At 40.1% G+C, this 21,061-nt stretch overlaps 1 protein-coding gene across 3 annotated transcripts in view; it reads left to right on the forward strand.

Moving 5' to 3' along the window:
* The first annotated feature begins 3,767 nt into the window (after positions 1-3,767).
* Positions 3,768-21,061, forward strand: part of LOC140463906 (nuclear distribution protein nudE-like 1) — a 53,239-nt gene continuing 35,945 nt past the window's right edge. For 2 of the 3 annotated variants that reach the window (XM_072558370.1, XM_072558368.1), the window contains exons 1-2: positions 3,768-3,936; positions 14,579-14,676. In XM_072558370.1, coding sequence (XP_072414471.1) covers positions 14,591-14,676 — 86 coding nt within the window. In that variant the 5' untranslated portion in view covers positions 3,768-3,936; positions 14,579-14,590. Of the gene's footprint in view, positions 3,937-4,195; positions 4,221-14,578; positions 14,677-21,061 lie in introns of those variants that run through there. The other variant, XM_072558369.1, reaches the window with a different exon arrangement.

Consider the following 21,061-nt stretch of genomic DNA (forward strand, 5'->3'; position numbering starts at 1 on the left):
TTCCCATGCATTTCAGACGTTATTCTGACGGGTTTTCTTACCCCGACGGTCTCACTGTTACACAACTATTTCAATCGGAGAGGAAACCTATGGCTTGGCCAGATTTTTGAAGAAAGGAGCAGACACAAGCAGATCTAGAATTTCCTCTGCTGGCTGGTAGATTGGTTTGCCAAAATGGTTTCTCCCCAGTTATTCTTGTAAAGACTGGTTGGATGGTTAGCTGTCCACCCAGTAAAAATATTTATAGGGTTGCCAACCCTCTAAGAATGCCCTAGAGTCTCTAGGAATTTCTTGGACACTGTTACAAGTATTACTGAAGAAAGATCGATGCCTAAAAAGATGTAGACTGGATATATTTTTATTCCTTGACCACATTCATGTTTTCATTCTGGAAAGGGGAAGAAAGCTGGTTAACTAGCAGGGTGCTTGCATGTCGAAGGTGATATGTTAAGAACTCCAAGAGAATGAGAAAATCAGTTGGTGTACTCTTCTCAAAAACAAATTCGTATGGTATGACTATGTCCTCACACAGTAAGTCCACGACCATTATGCCCTGTAGTGGGATTTGTACCTAGATCCTCTGGTAAGGAATCCAGCTGCACCACAATAAATCCTTCTCTCAGTAAGCTGAATTTGGTGGCCCTAGTAATTAAGCAGCTTGCTGAGACCCACCTCTGATGCCAAATGGAAACAATATGTGGCCTCCTCAATGCCTGAAACATGGCCAGGGATTGAGTGGGGGTCCTCTCTGTAACCGATGAGGTAACCGGTGCTCCAATGAATTCTTTAAGATCTCTGATTCTGCATATCTCCATATCACAATGGCTGCAGCCACAGAACACCTACAATATAGCTCCGCAAAACAGAACAGCCCTGCTTATGTGACCTTTCATTTAAAAATTATTATTAAGAAATAATTAAGATCGCAAAGAGGTGGCACGAGGAAACACTGGTGGTTCAGATGGGAGTGAATCCAAGATATTCTGTCAGTATATTAAGAGGAAGAGGATAACCAGAGAAAGAGTAGGGGTCGTTAGAGATGAAGGGGGCAATCTGAGCTTGGAGCTAGAGGATATTGGTGGGGTGATGAATGATTACTTCATATCTGTTATCCTTTTGAGAAGTGGAATGTATGTACAGATTGACATAGGGAGTAATGAGGCAGTGATGATTTTAACAGGTTTAAAGGTGGATAAATCTTCAGGTTCTGTTCAGTTATATCCCAGGCTGTTGTGGAGGCGAGGAAGGAAATTATGGGGGCTCTGACATTTATTTCCCCTTTGGCAATATGAAAGGTGCCAGAGTACTGGAGGATAGCTAACGTGTCTTCACTGTTCGAGTAACATGGGAGAGTTATACCGGGGGATTACAGACTATTGGAGAAAGTTCTACTGTACTTGGACAGGTACGGTTTGATCAAGGATAGCATGGTTCTGTCAGAGGGAGGGCATACCTAACAAATTTGATTCAACTTTACGAGGTGAACAGGTTTGTAGATGAGGGTAGGACAGTTGATGTACTTTATAAGCCCTTTGACAAGGTCTCACATGGGAGACTGACAAAAAAAGTAAAAACATATAGGAGCCAGGGAACCTTGGCTAGTTGGATCAAACTTGGCTTTGTGGTTTGAGATAGAAGGTAGTTTATAGAAACTGTTTGTGTACTGGAGATAGTTTCTGGTGGTGTAATGCAAGGATTGGTACTGGGTTCCTTATTATTCGCAATCCATATAAATGATAGAGGTGAACACATGGGAGGGATGAGAGGTAATTTTGTGGATAACACAAAATTTGGCCAGGCTATTGACAATGAGAAAAAGTTAGTGGGAGGATCTGGAAAGATTGGTCAGATGGGCAGATGAATTTTAACCATGAAAAGTATGAAGTGTTGCAGTTTGGAAGAAGTCAATGAATGGCAGGGCACTAGGAAGCTCAGAGGAACAAGGGATTTTCGGGTGCTTTTTCACAGATCTCTGAAGGTGGCAGGACAGATAGGGTGATTAAGAAGGCATACAGGGCACCTACCTTCATCAGTTGTGGCATGGATTAAAGGAGCAGGGAGGTCATGTTGGAGTAGTACAGAACTTTGGTAAGACCACTGTGTGCATTCCTGATCACTACACTATAAGGAGGATGTAAGTACATTGGAGGGGGTGCAGAGGTGATTAACCAGAGCTAGATCATTAATACATATCAGGAAAAGCGAGGGACCCAATACTGACACCTATGGAACTTCCTCAAGCCTGAAAAATATCCGCTGAACACTATTCTTTCTTATACCACTCAGTGAATTTTACAGTGAGATCAATTGCATTACGATGAAAGTTCTCCTCAATTGGTGTTCGTGTTTCATACGAACTTTTACTGTATATATAATGGAGGAGCACAGACTCTCACAATGACATCATGAACCCCATGTTATTTAGTGGTTGTCCGGGAACTTCCAAATGAGCAACTTTGTTGTCATTACCACAAGAAAATAGATCAAGTGACAACACCAAAGATAAAGTTGAAGGAAATGTTGAGAATGTTAAAATGAGATATTGCCTGAGGAGCTAATGTAGGTCAGCGAGTGCAGGTAATGTTTCAATTTGACATGTTGTGATACGGGCAATAGAATTTGAGTTCAAGTTTATTTAGATGGGAGACATAGCTGCCCCTGAGAGGAATAAAGTATTCAAATCCAGATAGAATTAAAGAATACATGGAATGTGACAATGCCACAATGATTTAAAGTGTAATATGCGTCACAGTGTTGAACACTTTATGCATGTGTCAGCCGTACCGCAATTTGGTGAATCTCAAGTCCGATTGTGCCTTTGGCTGTTACTGCCCTACCATTATTGACCGATTAACCAGTATTTCAAATAAACCAGCTGGAGTATAACCTTAGTTTAAGGGGTAAGGTGTGAGAGAGAATAAGGTAGATTGTCAGCCCCTAGATAAGTGTGCAGAATCCATCCAATCCAACACTGACACCTCCATATCAGGAGTATATCTGGGGTTTTCACTTTGTCAATCCCAGTCCAACACCGGCACCTCCACGTCATTATTTCAAAGAAGTGCAGGCAGGTTAACCTGATGTTCTCGTCAATATTTAACCTCCATCAGAGACAGACTAGAATTGTTATCGAGTTTATCTAAAGATGGAGCGCATTATAACACTAAACTTCAAAACCACTTTATTAGCTGTAAAGAACTTTGGGACGATCCCGGTGTCCATAAATGGAGCTATACACAGGTAAACACAATACACCGATAGGGTGTAACTTTCCCCAGTCCAACACTGGCATCTCCAAATCACAATACAGCGATGCTGTTTTTGGTGCCACAGTGAAAAACTTCATCCGCCGGGAAACAACACAGCTCTAAAACGCACAATGGATGCATTCCTGATAGGTGGTAGAGGCGGAAGAAAAGTTCGAGCAAAGGTATGCTTTATTTTACAGTGGGAAATGAAGTAAACATCAACGGCGATTGACTGCCCAAAGAATTCCCTGGTTCACCTTTTGAGCCGAAAATAGTAACAGAGATCAGCTGATCATTGCGACCAGCGCCAATGGCGATGACATCAACGGGCGGGGCAGTGGATACACTGACGTAATGAGGTATGACCGCCGGTGGCGTGTAGTGGGCGGATCCCGGGCTTCAATGACGTATGAGGGGGCGGTGCCTTGGGCAGTAAGGGCCAAACCGAGGAACGGGTCATTTGCCGTGGTGACGTCTGACTCACGCAAAAAAGTTGGCGACGTTTTCGCGCTTGCGCTCTCCCATACAATGAAGCGAGGGCGGACGTGACGAATGGGCGGAAGTGGTGGTGGTTGTCGCTGGGCTGAATGTTATAGAGACCGAACCGGCTTCAGGAGGAAGGAAGATGGTGGTGACGATGAGGAGTTACTAACGGCGACAGGAGCGGCTTCGTATCGGAAATGTATAGGTAGGGGACTGGCCGGGCTGAATCTCGCTTCTCCCATTGCCCCCCCCCCCCCCCAATTGCAGTGTCCAGTTTAACTCCGGACGCTGCCGGCACAGCTGCCACGTACTCTTTATATCGGGATTGGAGGGTCCGGCGGCTGTCGCCTTGTCCATGACATTCGGCGTTTCGCTTCCTCACAGGATCAATCCCGTTATCGAGGGGTCAGGGAGAACATAGTCCGAGGGTGCGGCTTCTCGCCATCTCCGCGACAAAAGCCGCCGCCGAGGGCGAAAAAAAACTAGCCTGTAAGTGACGCCCTTCAGATAAAGCCCGCCCCCCTCGGCGTCTGATTGGCGGCGAGGACCCAGGCCCCCTCTCCAGTTGGTAGGTCAGGCTGTCGATCAGAGCGAGATGAAGCAGACTGTCAGCCTCTGCTTGGGGGGGGAATAGTGTGGAATGTCCACCCCTTGGGGAGGATGAAAGGCCTCCCCTGCGTAAGGGAGTGAGGGAATAGGGCAGAGAGTCAGCCTCTGTATGGAGTAGTTCAATGTGGTTTACCCTTGGGTGCGGGGTGGGAAGAATGGTTTATGGGATAAGAACTTGGGGCTGGGGTAAGGTGTGGGTCAGAAAAGGGTGGACTGTCAGCCCCTAGATAAGTGTGTAGAGCTTACAGTTAGTCAATCCATAAGTTAGAGGTTAGGAGCTTGGTGGAATGTGGCAGACATTCAATCCCTGGTGAGACAAGAACCAGGAAAACACTGATTGAACTTTGGAAATAAGATGTAAGCACAGTCTCATGTAAGCCTATTTTTAGTGAAGACCAATTCACAAGTTACTATTTCCAGTTGGAGTATCATTTTTACCTGGCCTCTGGCTTTTGCTATGACTACAGAACTGTGATAGTGTGAAGAGTAATATTGATGTCTTCTGCGGTATCCAGTCATGAGTGTCCTTAAGTTATGAGAACTTGCTTTCAAAGTATTGTCTAATTCCATCAGAAACCACTGCAAAGCCACATGGTTGTTAAACTTTGGTTTCAGTTTTTGTTGCCGACCCAAATCAAACTAATTTGAAACACTGAATTCCAGTTTACAAAATTGGTTCCTGTTCAGCTTCATTGTATGTGGCAAGTTTCTATCAATTGTGATTCTGAGATGGTTTATTGTTAAACCTAATGTATTGTAATTTGCGGTTGAAAGAACTGAAGCACAAGTATTACAGGAAGGTATAGAGTGGGGGATTCCCCAGGGACAAATATTAGAACTATTACTTTTTGTGATGTAAATTGATCTAGATTTTGAATAGTGTACATAATTTGGAGATGATGCAACTTTGTGTATGTTATGAACTGAGAGTATGATGATAATGATATAGACAAGCTGGTGGAATGATTAGATACATGATATGAACCTAATGAAACCTGAGTAGTGTGAAATGAAATATTTTTCTTAGAGCAAAGAGAGGCACTTTTCCAAAAAAAAGTCAGGGACTTTTCAAAATAAAAATTAAGGGTATAAATCTTATTTTTGAATTTTATGTTCAAAATGCTTCTTTTTTTATAACTCAATTTCAAAGAGGATTAGCTTAGCTAGCACTGTGCGCTCAATGGACCAAACGGCCTCCTTTTTTGTGCTATGACTATTCTGTAATTATAATATAGAGTCACAGAGGTATTCTATTGTAATTATATTTGGCTGTCTTTTGTACTTGGCATGAAAGTAAGATACTTGGCTTTAATTCAGGAGTTTTCCATCAATAATCTAGAAGGTCTTTGTAGTTCATAGAATTAATCAATATTCATTTTACAATTTAAACACAGCAGATTCTCTATATCTCTATTTTCTAAATATGTTCCTATAACTATTTATAAAACAGTTGCTAATAAACATATTGCTTTAGACACTGACGTAAAATGCTGCACTGGATAATTCCTCACACCAGACTTGGCAATATGAAAATTCTGATGGCGATTGTAAAGACAAATAAATGAAGTGTGAATAATGGAAGTTTTACTGTAGTTTTGTTTGTCATCTCTCTTGAAGTTGGAATTGAATTATTGATGTGACTACTCAGCAAGTTTCATAAATTTACCTTTGACTAGATGAAGTGAAATTGGACTTGGCATTGAAATATTTGCCGTACTTGATTTGGAGGTTTTGTAGTATACATGCAAGGTTGTTCTTAAAATGATAAATCACATGCCAGTGATATTGCATCATTATGAATGAAGCCTCCATTCTATTTAATTCAAGAATATGAGTGCCTTTTTCTCCTTTCGTTATTAGGTTGTGTTATTTATATACTTCTGATATCACAACAAGTAGGCCACATGTAGACCTTATGGTTTGATTACAGCAGGGTTCAGGTGTATGCTTCACTTATATAACTTCCATCCAATTTGCGCCTTTCTAAAAGCTTGGGAGTTTAGGACAAGATTTACTCTCCTGCTCTGGTGTTGAATTGGTTTTCCAAAACACAAAACTTTTCAAAGTTTGGGAGAAGATTTGTAGCTCGGGTGCTCGTTGTTGTGGTTCTGTTCACCGAGCTGGGAATTTGTCTTGCAAACGTTTCGTCCCCTGTCTAGGTGACATCCTCAGTGCTTGGGAGCCTCCTGTGAAGCTCTTCTGTGCTGTTCCCTCTGGCATTTATAGTGGCCTGTCTATAACCGGAAGCGGCAGAGACAGGCCACTATAAATGCCAGGGGAACAGCACAGAAGCGCTTCACAGGAGGCTCCCAAGGACTGAGGATGTCACCTAGACAGGGGAAGAAACGTTTGCAAGACAAATTCCCAGCTCGGAGAACAGAACCACAACAACAACATTTTTACTTTTGTTTCTTGAATGTCAAATTATCAAGGTAGCAAATTGAACATCTTGTATTTTATGAGCTCGTTGCGAGGTTTGTATGTTCTTATGTAGAATAGCATTAGTAGGTTTAAGTTTGAAGTAAAGGAGGCATCCCAAATGATGGAATCATTGTACTGTAATAGCCTGACTTTCTCTGTTTCTTCCATGTGCTATTGTTACTATCTATTTAATGCTGGGGTATGCATATAATTTTGTTGCTTGTTTGCACCCACAAGAAACTGTTGAACTAAGATTTGTCCTGGATTTTGTTTCATCATAATTCAAACTCAATAAAAATATCAAAGAAAACTGAGAATTAAAAAGGCAGTAAATTATGTCTCTTCACTAAATTTTATATGGGTTGTTGCAACTGTTTTTTGCTTACAGAGGCTCTCTCAGCTTGTGTTTAATCTAGCATCCTTAGCAATTCATGGAAGGAGTACAAAGCAAAATTGAAACTAGCCTGGGCTTGTGGCTACAGGTTTGTTTTCAGGCACACTTTAAATGAGGAAAAAGTGATGGAAACATTTAGGTGGGGAATTTCAAAGCTTTGGACATCAACAGCTAAAGGCGCAGTCATCAGTGGTGCAGCAGTGTACATTGATCCAATTTTGGCCTGCTGAGTATACCCAATGAAGGTAACTGGAGTTTGAGATGGAAATTGAGGAGGCTTTGGCAAGATTTAAAAACAAAAGTAAGAACTTCAATATTGGATGGTGATGTTGGTCAGAGAGTGTAGGGATGAGTGAACTGGATTTAGTATGGATAAAGACAAAACTGAAGGGTTTGCAAAGATTTTAAAATAGAAAGTGGCTAGGAATGTACTGGGAATATTCAAGTCTTGGGAACAAGAGTACAGACGAGTTTTTTAGCAAAAGTGAGCTGGGATTAGGAGGATTCTAGTAGTTGAATGTAGCTGCGAGTAGTATGTCTTTTTATAATGACGATGATAACTAGCCAAATTTCAAATTCTGGTCAAATATGAAAGCGAAGTTTTAGAAGGATTTGATTCATTTTCTGACAGCTGACTGGAAAAGAGTTGGAGTCAATGGTTAACGAAATGTGTTTGGGGCGAGGATGAAAGGTAAGGATTTCAGCTTGCTAAATATTCAGTTGAAGGGAATGTTGGTTCGCGTGGCACTTGGATGTCAGACAAATTGTTTTTGTTAATCAAGTTGAGAGAGATGGTGGTGAGCTGAGTTGGGTGCAGTCAGCATGTAAGTAAAAACTAATTCCAAAACAAAATCTTAAAGATGTGAAAAATATGAAATAAGAATCAACAAAAGGCTGGAAAATCCCAGCACATCAGGCAGCATCTGAAATTAATCTAAACATTAATTTTCTTTCCCTTTAGCCTCCTTTTGTTCTCATTTGTGAAGACTAATGCTACATTTGAGTGATGCCTGTGTTTCTGCAATGAGAATAGGAGAGGCAAAAGTGAGTGCATGTGAAGAGAAGTAATTGCAAGTGATGCTCTGACTGTGTTAAACTAATGAGGATGGGACCCGGTGGGTGCAGTGCCACCAAGGTGTTTGACGGTGGGGAATGTTTTGAGGAGAATGGTGTAATAATCCATAACAAAAGCAATATTGGCAAGGAAGGACTTGTAGTCACATGTCACACAGCAAAGAGTGTTTTGAATACTGTGGTAGGAGCAGCAGTCAGACTGGAGGAACTCAAATATAGAGTTCCAGGAAAGACATGTCTGTGATTTGGGTGGTGCTAACAAGTTCAAGGATCTTGGAAAGAACAGGCAGATATTGAAGATGGGATGGTCTTTTTGAGGAGAGGTTTTATGATGTTAGATTTAAAGAGGCTTGGGACAATCCTTGAAGAGAATGAACTTAACGATATTAGCTTGCATGAGAGTTAGCATGGAGTTAATGATCAGAGTTAATTGTGGGGGTTCGGTCGCCAGAGCATCAGCATGTAGGCAAGTGAAACATGGAGACGGTATCTTATAGCTTCTAAAAAAAAATGGTGGCTGGGCCAGCATTTATTTTCAATCCCTAGTTACCCTTAAGGTGATGGAGGACTGCTGTATTGAATTGCTGTCATCTGTTTGATGTGGGTGGGCCCACCATGTTGTTAGAGAGGGAGTTCAAGGTAGACAAGCTGGAGGCTGGAAGAATACAGCGAGGCAGGCAGCATTTAGGAGGTGGAGAAGTCAACGTTTCAGATGTGACCCTTCTTCAGGACTGGGGATAGGTATAAGGGGAGGCGGGGTGGTAAGGCAGGGATAGGTGAGCACAAGTAGAGGGTACGACCTCTACTTGGTTGGTTGATCAGAGTAATGGAAGGGAGGTTATTTGAAATTGGAGAACTCCATGTTGAGGGAGTTCTGGTATTTTGACCCAGTGATGCTGAAAGAACACAGATATGTTACCAAGTCAGGACAATGAGTGGCTTGGAGAAACTTGCAGGTGTTCCCATGCATCTAATGCTTTTGCCATTCTAGATGGGTCATGTATGGATGGTGCTGTTTTAAGGACCCTTAGGGAAATTCTGTAGTGCATCTTGTAAATGGTACACAGTATTGCTACTAGATATTTGTAGATGTGGTGCCAATCAACCAGCTGTTTCAACCTTGATGGTATAACAGCTTCATGAGTGTTATTGGAGCTGCATGGAGGCGAATAGGGAGCATTCCATCACACTCTTGACTTGGGCCTTGCAGATGATGATAGGCTTTGGGAGTCAAGAGTGGGACACAGGAAAAGCATAGCAAGTTAGGCAGTTATCGAGGAACAGGAGAATCGACATTTCGGGCAAGATTTCCTGATGAAGGGCTCATGCCCGAAACGTCGATTCTCCTGCTCCTTGGATGCTGCCTGACCTGCTTGCTTTTCCAGTGCCCCACTCTCTACTCTGATCTCCAGCATCTGCAGTCCTCACTTTCTCCTAGTAGGCTTTGAGAGTCAGGGGCTGAGTTATCACAGAGCCAAGATCAATGCTTTTGTACTTTTGCTGCCATTCTAACCACGAAGGGTGATGGAGTGAATATAGATTTTATCCACTTGTAGGTAGTGGAAAGGCCTTGGGGAGTTTGAGTTACTTGCTGACTTCTGATTTGCTCTTTTAACCATGTTCAGTTAAGTTTCTGGTTAGAACTGACCCTCAAGATTATGGACAGAACTAAAACACACCATTTATGTCAGAAAAGCAGGATATTGTGGATGCTGGAAATCTGAAATAAAAATAGAAAATGCTGGTCTTTCTCAGCAGTTCTTGGAGAGCAAAACAGAATTAATCTTTTTGGATTAATTAACTTTCTTTCAGTACGAGTGAAAGTTAGCAATGTACTGCAGCTTTCAGTTCTAATGAAAGGCAATTGACCTAGAATATTAACCATTTATTTCAGCATTGTTAACTTAGAATGGAAGCTGTTGTTCTTTGGACTTGGAATGAGAAAATTATCTTTGGAATTTAATATGCAATTACAATGAGCTGGCATTTAATCTTTAATGGTCTTGTAAAAATGGATGTATTGAATGTAAATCACAACAACAGGCTGTATACCTGTACAAGTTATGACCTGTTCGTTTAATTATAGCTTTACATTTTTTTAAGCTATTAAATTGGCCAAAGTAGGTTGAGGATATGCTATTTCAAATTTGATTATATTTACATTAAACTCACATTAGGAATTGAGAAAGTTGCTTGAGTGGTTCAATTTATTGCACTTGGGTGTTAAAAACTGCAAGGTTATGCAAATTGATTGCAATAAACAATACAGTAATTACAAATTCAGTCAAACTGATTTGAGATATTTGTGTAAGATGGAAGGTAGTGTGAACAAATGGCATTGATATGCTTCAATTTGATGGAAAACTTGTGCCTTTTTGAAAATTGATATCAAGGTTTATCTAAAAAGGTGATGGTCAAGAAAGAGATTGTAACAAAAGATTCCCCACTGCTAATCCCGATGATCAAAGATGTATGCCCTTTTTTCCTCCAGAGTTAGAATGATAACATCAGTACCAAGATCTGTGATACTTCATTACACTGATTTTTCTGTAATCCTTTATGTCTCACAGTGATGTCTGAAATTTAAATATTTTAACATCCTGTACAGATGAAGAATGATGAAGCTTAATACCAAATGATGAAGCTTGTCATGACTGCAAGTAATAATTCTGAATGCAGTTTCCATTGAGTCCCGTTTTCTCCTTTTTATTACTTGCTTTTGGGTGCATCTGGTGGTGACAACTCTGGAATAAGTAGTATCCCTAACTTTCAGGACAAGTCAGTGGAAGTATCAAAGATGGAAATAATAACCTTGGTTTACCCCTTCTCTGTCCCCAGTTTTCAGCTCATTCATTTTCATGAATGGTGCAATACTGCAAGGTTTTTTTAAAAAAGTCAAAGCTATTGTCCTTCAGTGAAGTTGTGCTGATATTTATGTTAAATCGTTCAGTTAATGACAGTCTTTTATGCTTTTTTTTCATTTCTTCTTGTGATTTTCATAAATCTGAAGTATTTTGCAAAACAAAATCCTTTCAGCCAATTTAATAATTTGGTATAATGCAGTGGTTTTTGAATTGGGTGTAACTGCTGTTTACAGAAGTTGTATGCATGCAAATATTTAACTTAATGCAAAAGTATTCAGTTGTTCCTTCATTAAGTCATTGCCAGATTAGAAATTGGTTATCCAATGTTTGTAGAGATATCCCTGCACTGCGTAATCCATTTATAAATGTTTTAAGAATTATGCAATATTACAGGGTATTAATCTGGTTTATGTAATGTTGTAAAGCTGGTATAATCAGAATTTTATATACATATAGTATAATGCTACTTTGTGAATGGAATCTTCGTGGCAAATCACTTGCCCTTTGTCATTTTTTGACATGGCATGCAAACTATAAATTAAGCAGTTGCAGCCCCTCTAGTGAAGAAAGCTTCACAAAAGTGAAGCTGTAACAAGTTAAAGGTGTGATTTTTCACCACTGTATAATGTTCACATTAAGTTGTGATTGGCCTTACTTTGGAAGCTGGGTTACTGGCCATCACAACTGACCTGTTAGAATGTTTTATCTCATGTCTCTTTCTCTCTTTTTCCTTTCTCTTTCTTTCTTTCTTTCTCTCTCTCTCTCTCTCTCTCTCTCTCTCTCTCTCTCTCTTTCTCTTTTTCCCCCCCCCCAAACTTCTGAATTGATTTGTACTTTAGTAATTGCAAGTATTGTTTAATATGTTGAGCAGGGCACTGGGGGTTCAAGCAAAGGAGGATGTCACAAAACACAGGAAGACTTGCAAAATGAGCATATAATTAACAAATAAACTTTTAATATAGAAAAAATAAGGTACTAGGTATTGATAGGAAGACTAAAGAGGTCACATTCTCCTGGGGAAATAAGTACAGTACCTAAAGTAGTATGTGAGCATTGGTGCAAACATACAAGTGGTTGCAGATACTGATGCAGGTTATTAAGGCCATTTGGGTTCCTTTCTCAATGGATAGACCTGAATAATAATGTTAAATTTTATTGAGCCTTGCTCAGGCTAGATGCTTGGAGTACTGTGAGCTGTTTAGATTTCAATATTATGAAATGGAAAGAGACTGGAACAAACATGGGGAAGATAGCCAATTCCAGAATTGAGATTATATCCTCCAGTATAATTTGGAGAGGCTGCAACTGTTTTCTCCAGATAAATGGAGGCTGAGTAATGACCTCGATAGAGGCCTTTCATGTTAGAGTTTGCAAATTTTGACGTAGAATAGATACTGCCACTCATAAGGATAACCTATGGAGTCTAATAAATCAAATAGAGAATTCAAGGGGATTTTTTCTTTTGCAGAGATTAGAATGTGGAACTTGCTGCCAGAAAGAGTCATTGAGGTGATTAGCATAAATCCATTTAAGGATATGCTAGTTAAACACACTTAAACCATGTAACTATGCAAGTAGTCCAATTAGCTAAGGATTTTGATAGTGGAGTGAGACTCGGGGTTGATGGTGAGGGGTTAGTGCAAGGATGTGTAGAAGGTGAGTAGGGTTGCATTTGATTGTAATCTCTCTCTTGGTGATCATTACAGTACTAGTTTAAAATTAGTTCTGGGTCATGCAGGACATGAGTTCACATGATCTGTTTCAGAATCTGCAGGGTAGTATACAGGAAATGTGTTTTGGAGGTAAATCAGGAGACCTGGGATGAAAGTTCTTTTTGGAAGTGACAAATTAATTAAGGAAACCTCCCTCATTCTCAAAATGACTGAAGAGAAACAAACTTTATCTTATCCTTCTGTGCAAAAGGACCCTCTTTATATAAGACACTATACCAATATCAATATAAAACTGAGTTATCAAACTGTGACTTGATTGATTTTTGTAACTTTTGAACAAGCAGACATGTTTTTGTATTTTGAGTCTGAACTATTCCAATTTCATGTTGTGTAGTAACTTAAACTTTTATTTTGTTTTGCATCTAAATATAGCATATACAACAGTTTGTCTTTGCTTTATTTTAAAAACTTGCAGATTCAATATTAGGTGTTGGTTAACTTATTTTTCTTATTTTCAGGACATTTAGTTGCAGTGGTGTTTCTGCATAAATGGTGTTCCAAAATGCTGTTGATTTGAACCCAATTAATTGTTGGTACAATACTTCAAAGTCTCTGAATTATCTTGTAATTTTTCAAAAAGTGCTGGATTCAGGCAATGTTCTTTCTTCCAAGATAACCTGATCCAATTTGAGGGTTCAGTCTTAGAGTCATACAGCACGGAACCAGACTCTTCGGTCCAACCAGCCCACACCAACCATAATACCGAACTAAACTAGTCCCACGCGCCTACTCCTGGCCCATATCCCACAACCTTTCCTGTTCGTGTACTTATCTAAATGTCTTATAAATGTTCTAGTTATATGACATTTTCTTCATAACTCGATCTTCCATACCTGGCAATCCTGGTAATGTGCATTGGGAGAGGAAATGGCTATTTAAGTTCAATTTTTGAATATGGAAGGAATGCTCTTTGTTTTGATTCTGCAGATATTTTTAAGCAATGTCATGTTGAGTCTTGGTTTTAGGTTTGGACTTTGGCAGAGGGATTTGAAGGGGAATATTTGGTGCTCATCACTGTTTAGAAAAACTATTTTTTGATTGTAATATAAGGTTAATATGATATCAGAAACGTTTACTGTGACAGTTATGAGAGCTTATCCAGTGTATAGGTTTGCCAGGTTGCCAAATTCAGGTTTGATCCATCATCTAAGAGGAGTTTGATTAATTGTGGTCAGGACCATGGTAAAGAGCTACAGTTGGTCAACGTGCCTTTTGATTTAAGGGTGAAAATTATTCAAGTAAACATTTTGAGTCTGGCCATTTATCTAGCAACTCCTGGTGGAAGTGGGTACGTGGATGAGGGCCAGGCAGATTTATAGGTGGTACTCTTATGAAGAATAAATAGAGAATCTTAAATGTTTTCATGCATGGAAATCAGTGAAATAGCAAAGTAGATGACCTGGAAGGACATGAGTTCAAATTGTGCATTAGAGTGCCATCTTAATATTTTAGAAGATAGTTGAATTTTGTTGCCAAATTTGAAGCCTGTGAAGTATGTTAAGTGCCAAGTTTCAGTCCAGTAAAGGTGGATATGACATTACTCTACTAAAGGCAAAGAGTGATGTAATGACCTTATGTATTTGGTTTTAAATAAATGGCTCATGGCATTTACTTCCAAATTTGAGAACAAAGTCTTGACTATCAGTTTTTCCATCCACTGCACCGTTTGTGCGCAGTTGTATCTTTAATAATTGCACTAGAAACTACTATAAACTGTTATTAATAGTGATGCCTTTTTGCACTTTTGTTTAGGTCCATTTCGTCATGGATAGTGAGGATAGCCCAGAACCAGCAACTGCAGAAGAAAAGGTTGTGTATTGGAAAGAGCTGGCTTTGAAATATAAAAAAAGGTTGGTAAGAGTTTCAAGCATTAGATTTTATCTAAATATATACCTGCCATGACTGTTGCACTGTACAGGCCAGGGAAATGGTGCTGCTTAGCTGGCTTGTTTCTTTTCAAGTGTGCAATAATCAATTTGTAATGGATCTTGTTTGTGCTTTTCTGGTGATATTCATTTGTGGTTTGAAAATAATTGAACCCTCATCATGTTGTACACTTCATTGCTCACCATAACAGTTGATGTTACTTTCTTGATTCAACATGTTTTCACACCCTTATCTGTGAATGTGCTTATTTGCATGTAAAGGTCTATTCAGATGTGTACATGACTGTCTTGTCAGTCTGAAGTATTTTGTATGCCTTCATGTGTGCACATATGCTCATGCATGTTTGTATTCATATATTTGGATCCAACAGTGTCTACATCTGAGTAAGGGAAAGGAAATAACAATAGAAACCTATCAATTACATTACATAATCGCCCAGTCTAAAGTCATCCATTGTTCGATCATAATTGCCAAACCATTCTATTTGTAAAAACATTAGCTTTGAGCCTCAACTGTGCAGCTTGTTGAGAAGATACAAAACAGCAAATGTGGAGATAGTTGAAATCTAGTTGGCTGACATAAAGGATGACCTATTTTGATCTGGAAGTGAAAACTAGAGGAAAGAGAGCTGGGAGACCCTTTGGCAGCCTGAGAGACATCCACTGAAATAAAGAGCAGGCATCTGTTTCTATCAATATTGTCACAGGAAAATGTCAACAAAGGTATTTAATTGTAGCATCTATGTTGAAATCGCTATCAAGTTTAATTGCAGTCTTTTGAGATTTAGGAGTCCTGTGAAATAAGTAGACAGAATTAACTGCTAAAGATTAAAGTTCAGTCTTGTCTTTACATTGGTGCATGGTCATCTACTAGCAAGTTATACTAGTAGGTGTGTCACAAGCAATGACCTATCAAAGATGAAAGTTAAATTTTAGTCTATGGTTTACACATTTGATATGTTGCCTACAAATTCAATCCAGGCCTCTGAGTGTGATATATGCGGAGTTTAAATAGGGGTGAAAGCACTCCTTGTTGCCTTCATAATGTGCTTTGTCTGAGTTTGGTTACGTGGAGGAATGATTTTGACAGTGTCTTGAGGAGCATATTAAAATGTGAATATAGCAAATTCAATGCTATACCTGAAGTACAGGCATTTGTTTCTCTTGCAAGCTTGAATGGGTCTTGTGAATACTTCACACTGCTTACTGGAACTGCATCACAGAGTTTGTTCTGTCTTGTGATTTTTAAAACTCTAGGGAGCAAATATAATTGCTTTGATTTTCACTGAAAAGATGATTGAATCATGATTGCTAATGACTAATTTGAAAACTATAAAGGTTGATGATAACTAAAGAAATTTAGCATACTCAATTGACTTGATGGAGCAGCCTATCCTTAGTAGCTGTTTTTCAAAGCCGTTTGTCAGTTATATGGTCATGCTTATTCAGTGGTAAATCACTTAATTGTAATTCTGTTTGCTTCCTAAGTGTACAATTGTGGAAAGTTTGTTACTGAAATTCCTGTTGGTGTGGTGATTAGAAGTCTCACTTAAATCACAATAGTCATTTGAGCCTGAGGTTTTCATTTCTTAAAGGTTCTGCGCGCCAATTGGTTTCATTTTTTTAAGATTTTCAGTTGTCTCGTTGGGAGTTTAGAATAGTGGAAATGGAGGTCAAGGCAGTTGAATGTTCCTTCTGCAGAATGTCAGAGATAAGGATCACCAGTAGTGTTCCTGCTGACTGCATCTGTGGGATGTGCACCCAGCTCCAGCTCCTCAAACAGTGTTAGGGAACTCGAGCTGGATGAACTTCGGATCTTTTGGGAGGTGGAGGGGGTTATTGAGAGAGTTGCAGGGAAGTAGTCACACCTCCGGTAAAAGAGTCAGAGGACAGAAAGGGAGCCGGCAGGCAATGCAGGGATTCCCTATGGCTGTTCCCCTCAAGAACAAGTATACTGTTTTGGATAAGCAGCAGCGCAAGGGTCTCTGGCATAGTCTATCCCTGTTGCTCAGAAGGGAAGGGGAAGAGGAACCGAGCATTAGTCATTGGGGACTCCATAGTTAGAGGGACAGATGTGAGTCTCTCTCACTTCCCACAGGACCTCCTGTTTGGTGTGACCTCCCAGGTGCTAGGGTTCATGATGTCTCTGATCATGTTTTTTGGGATCCTTGTGGGGGAAGGGGAGCAGCCCCAAGTCCTGGTCCACATAGACACCAATGACATAAGTAGGAAGAGAAATGGGAATTTAAAGCAGCAATTCAGGGAGCTATGGTGGAAGCTTAGAGCTAGAATAAACGGTTGTTATCTCTGGTTTGTTCCCCATGCCACATGCTAGGAAAGCAAAGAACAGAGAGAGAGAGAGATGGGTTGAAGACATGGCTACAGGGATGGTGTAGGAGGGAGGGTTTTGGATTCCTGGATAATTAGGGCTCTTTCTGGGTTAGGTGGGACCTCTACAAATAGGTTGGTCTTCACCTGAACCAGAGGGGTACCAATATCCTGGGGTGGAAATTAGCTAATGCTCTTCGGGTGAGTTTAAACTAATTCATCAGGGGGATGGGAACTGAAATTGTAGTTTGAGTATATGGGAGGATGAGAATAATGGTCAGAAGTAAGATTTCAAGGTCGTAAGAAGGTTGGTTTGAAGTGTATTTACTTCAATGCCAGGATCATCTAGAATAAGGTGGGTGAACATGCAGCATGGGTTGGTACCTGGGATTTTGATGTTGTGGCCATTTCAGAGATATGGGTAGTACAGGGACAAGAATGGTTATTGCAGGTTCCAGGATTTAGATATTTCAGTAAGAACAGAGAAAATGGTAAGAGGGGATGGTGTCGCACTGTTAGTCAAGGACAATATTCCGGTTGCAGAAAGGATGTTTGAGGACGACTCTACTGAGGTAGTATGGGCTGAGATTTGAAACCGGAAAGGAGAGGTTACCTTTGTTGGGAGGTTGCTACAGGCCTTCAAATAGTTCCAGAGATGTAGAGGAATGTGATCCTTGATAGGAGCGAGAGTGACAGGGTAGTTGTTATGGGGGTCTTTAACTTTCCAAATATTGACTGGAAATACTATAGTTCAAGTACTTTTTAGATGGGTCAGTTTTTGTGCAATGTGTGCAGGAGGGTTTCCTGACACAGTATGTAGACAGGCCGACAGGAGTAAGGCTACATTAGATTTGGTACTGGGTAATGAACCCAGCCAGGTGTTAGATTTGGGGGTAGGTGAGCACTTTGCTGATTGTGACCACAATTCGATTATGTTTACTTTAGTGATGGAAAAGGCTAGGTGTATACTGCAGGGTAAGATTTATAGCTGGGGGAAAGGCAATTATGATGTGATTAGGTAAGATTTAGGATGCATTGGATGGGGAAGGAAACTGCAAGGGATGGGCACAATTGAAATGTGGAGCATATTTGAGGACCAGCTACTGCAGGTCCTTGAATAGTATGTACCAGTCAGGCAGGGAAGAAGTTGAGCATGAGAGCTATGGTTTACAAAGGAAGTTGAATCCCTTGTCAAGAGGAAGGAGGTTTATGTTAGGATGAGATGTGCTGGCTCAGTTAGGGTACTTGAGAGTTACAGGTTAGTCAGGGAAGACCTAAAGAGAGCGCTAAGTAGAGCAAGTAGGTGACCTGAGTATTCATTGGCAGATAGGATCAAGGGAAACCCTAAGGCTTTCTATAGCTACATCAGGAATCAAAGAATGACAATCAAGCATAGTAGTGGGAATTTATTTGTGCATTGAGTCAGGAGATGGGGGAAGCACGAAATGAATATTTTCATCAATGTGGTCGAAGAGAATACTGAGGTACAGGCTACTAGACTAGATGGGATTGAAGTGCATAAGGAGGAGGTGTTATCAATTCTGGAAAGTGTAAAAGTAGAAGTCCCCTGGGTCAGATGGGATTTATCCTAGGATTCTCTGGGAAATGAGGAAGGAGATTGCTAAGCTTTTGGCTTTGATCTTTTATGTTGTCATTGTCTACAGGAATAGCCTCGAAGACTAGAGGATAGCAAATGTTGCTTCCTTACTCAGTAGAGACAACCCTGAAAATTATTAGATGTGAACGTCTTACTTCGATTGTGGGTAAAGTGTTAAAAAGGGTTATAAGAGATGAATAAGTTGATTAGGGATAGTTAACACTGTTTTGTGAAGCGTAAGTTGTGTCTCACAAACCTTTTATTGAGTTCTTTAAGAAGGTGACCAAACAGGTGGATGAGGGTAAAGCGGTTGAGTATATAGATTCCAGTAAGGTGTTTGATAAAGTTCCCCATGATAGCTGATCGCCTATTGCCTAAAATACAGCGGCATGAGATTGACGGTGATTTAATGGTTGGGATCAGAAATTGGCTAGCTGAAAGAAGACAATGGTGGTTGATGAAAATTATTCATCCTGCAGTTCCGTTACTAGTGGAGTACTGCAAGCACCTGTTTTGAGTCCACTGTTGTTGGTCATTTATATAAATGACCTGGATGAGGGCATAGAAGGATGGGTTAGTAAATTTATGGATGACACTAAGGTTTGTAGAATTGTGGATAGTGACGAAGGATGCTGTAGTTTACACAGTGACATAGATAAGCTGCAGAGCTGGACTGAGGGGTGGCAAATGGAGTTTAGTGTGGATAAGTGTGAGGTGATTCACTTTGGACGGAGTAACAAGAATGCTGAGTACTTGGTTAATGGTAAGATTCTTGGTTATGTAGATGAGCAGAGAGCTCTTGGTGTCCATTTACACAGATCCCTGAATGTTGCCACCCAAGGTTGATAGGGTTGTTAAGGTGTACAGTGTTAGCCTTTACTAGTAGAGGGATTGAGTTTCAGAACCATGAGATCATGGTGCACCTGTACAAATCTCTGCGGCCACATTTGGAGTATTGTGTACAGTTCTAGTCACCACATTATAGGAAGGATGTGGAAGCTTTTGAGAGGGTTCAGAGGAGATTTACTAGGATGTTGCCTGGTATGGAGAGAAGGTCTTATGAGGAGAAGCTGAGGGACTTGAGGCTGTTCTTCGTTAGAGAGAAGGTTGAGAGGTGACTTAATTGAGACACTAAGATAATCAGAGGGTTAGGGTGCACAGTGAGAGCCTTTTTCCTCTGGTAATAATGGCTAGCAAGAGGGGACATTGCTTTAAATTGAGGGGTGATAGATATACGACAGATGTCAGAGGTAGTTTCTTTAGTCAGTGGCTAGTAGGGGCATGGAATGCATAGCCTGCAACAGTAGTAGACTCGCCAACTTTAAGGGGATTTAAATAGTAATTGGATAGGGCATATGGGCAAGAATGGAATAGTGTAGGTTAGATGGGCTTCAGATTGATTCCACAGTTCAGTGCAACATCGAGAGTCGATGGGCCTGTACTGCACTGTAATGTTCTATTTTTCAATTTGATTACTTGGTGTCTGAAATCCAATTTGTTGTTCGTCTGATTTGATAGCAATTTTGGGATGAAAGGGGAAAGTAAAATGTTATGTAATACTGAGTATCATACTATGAAATTTAAACAAAGGTTTTTGTACACCAGAACTGCTGTAACTTTTTTTTTGCTGCTTCCCACTTTTAAGAAATTCCCAATTTAGTGTAATTTGTATGTCACCTTGAGTTTGCAGCTAAGTGGGTTCTGTTACATTGTTTTTTGAATTGCTAGTTTTTCAAAGCTGGCAACTCTTGAGTATTATAGGTTGACATGTTTTGAATATGTCTACAAGATAATGCAAAAATAACCTTCTTCCCATTCCAGGCAACATCCTAGTAAATCCTCTCCAAAGCTTCCACATCCTTCCTATAATGTGGTGACCAGAACCGTACGCGATATTTGCTTTGAACAGTTGGTCTAATATGGTCTCTGTTAGTGTTTATTTTATCTGTCAATTAGACACCAAGCTACAGTGTTCAGCATAATATTTACTGGTGGAATTAATTTTTGATTCTATTTTTGGAAAGATTTTTATTTGTCTGCTAGTGTGTGGATTATTGTGATCAAATCATGCAGTTTGAATAGAAGTGATATCAGATTTTGTTTGGCTGCACATCACATGGAAGTACTATATTTTGTCAGTATTGAAGTAAAGTGCATTGAGGGGAAAAATGTTCAAAATTCTGTTGGCCTTTCTGCTGACAAAACTGATACAGAAATTAATGTGACTTGATTCAGAGTGTACTCTTAGATTAGTGTCAGAAGGTCTGTTTAGTTAATTTATTCTTGTTTGTTCAGCTTTGCCTCCTATCTTCTACACTGCACAGTTTTTGTTGACCCTGCCCGCCCCTCCCCCCCCACCCCCCCCTCCCCACCTTCAAAAAAAAATTGCAGTTAGGCCATCATCTCTCTACCATCAGAATTGAT

The sequence above is a fragment of the Chiloscyllium punctatum genome, chromosome 39 (genome assembly GCF_047496795.1).
Source record: "Chiloscyllium punctatum isolate Juve2018m chromosome 39, sChiPun1.3, whole genome shotgun sequence".
Lineage (NCBI taxonomy): Eukaryota > Metazoa > Chordata > Chondrichthyes > Orectolobiformes > Hemiscylliidae > Chiloscyllium > Chiloscyllium punctatum.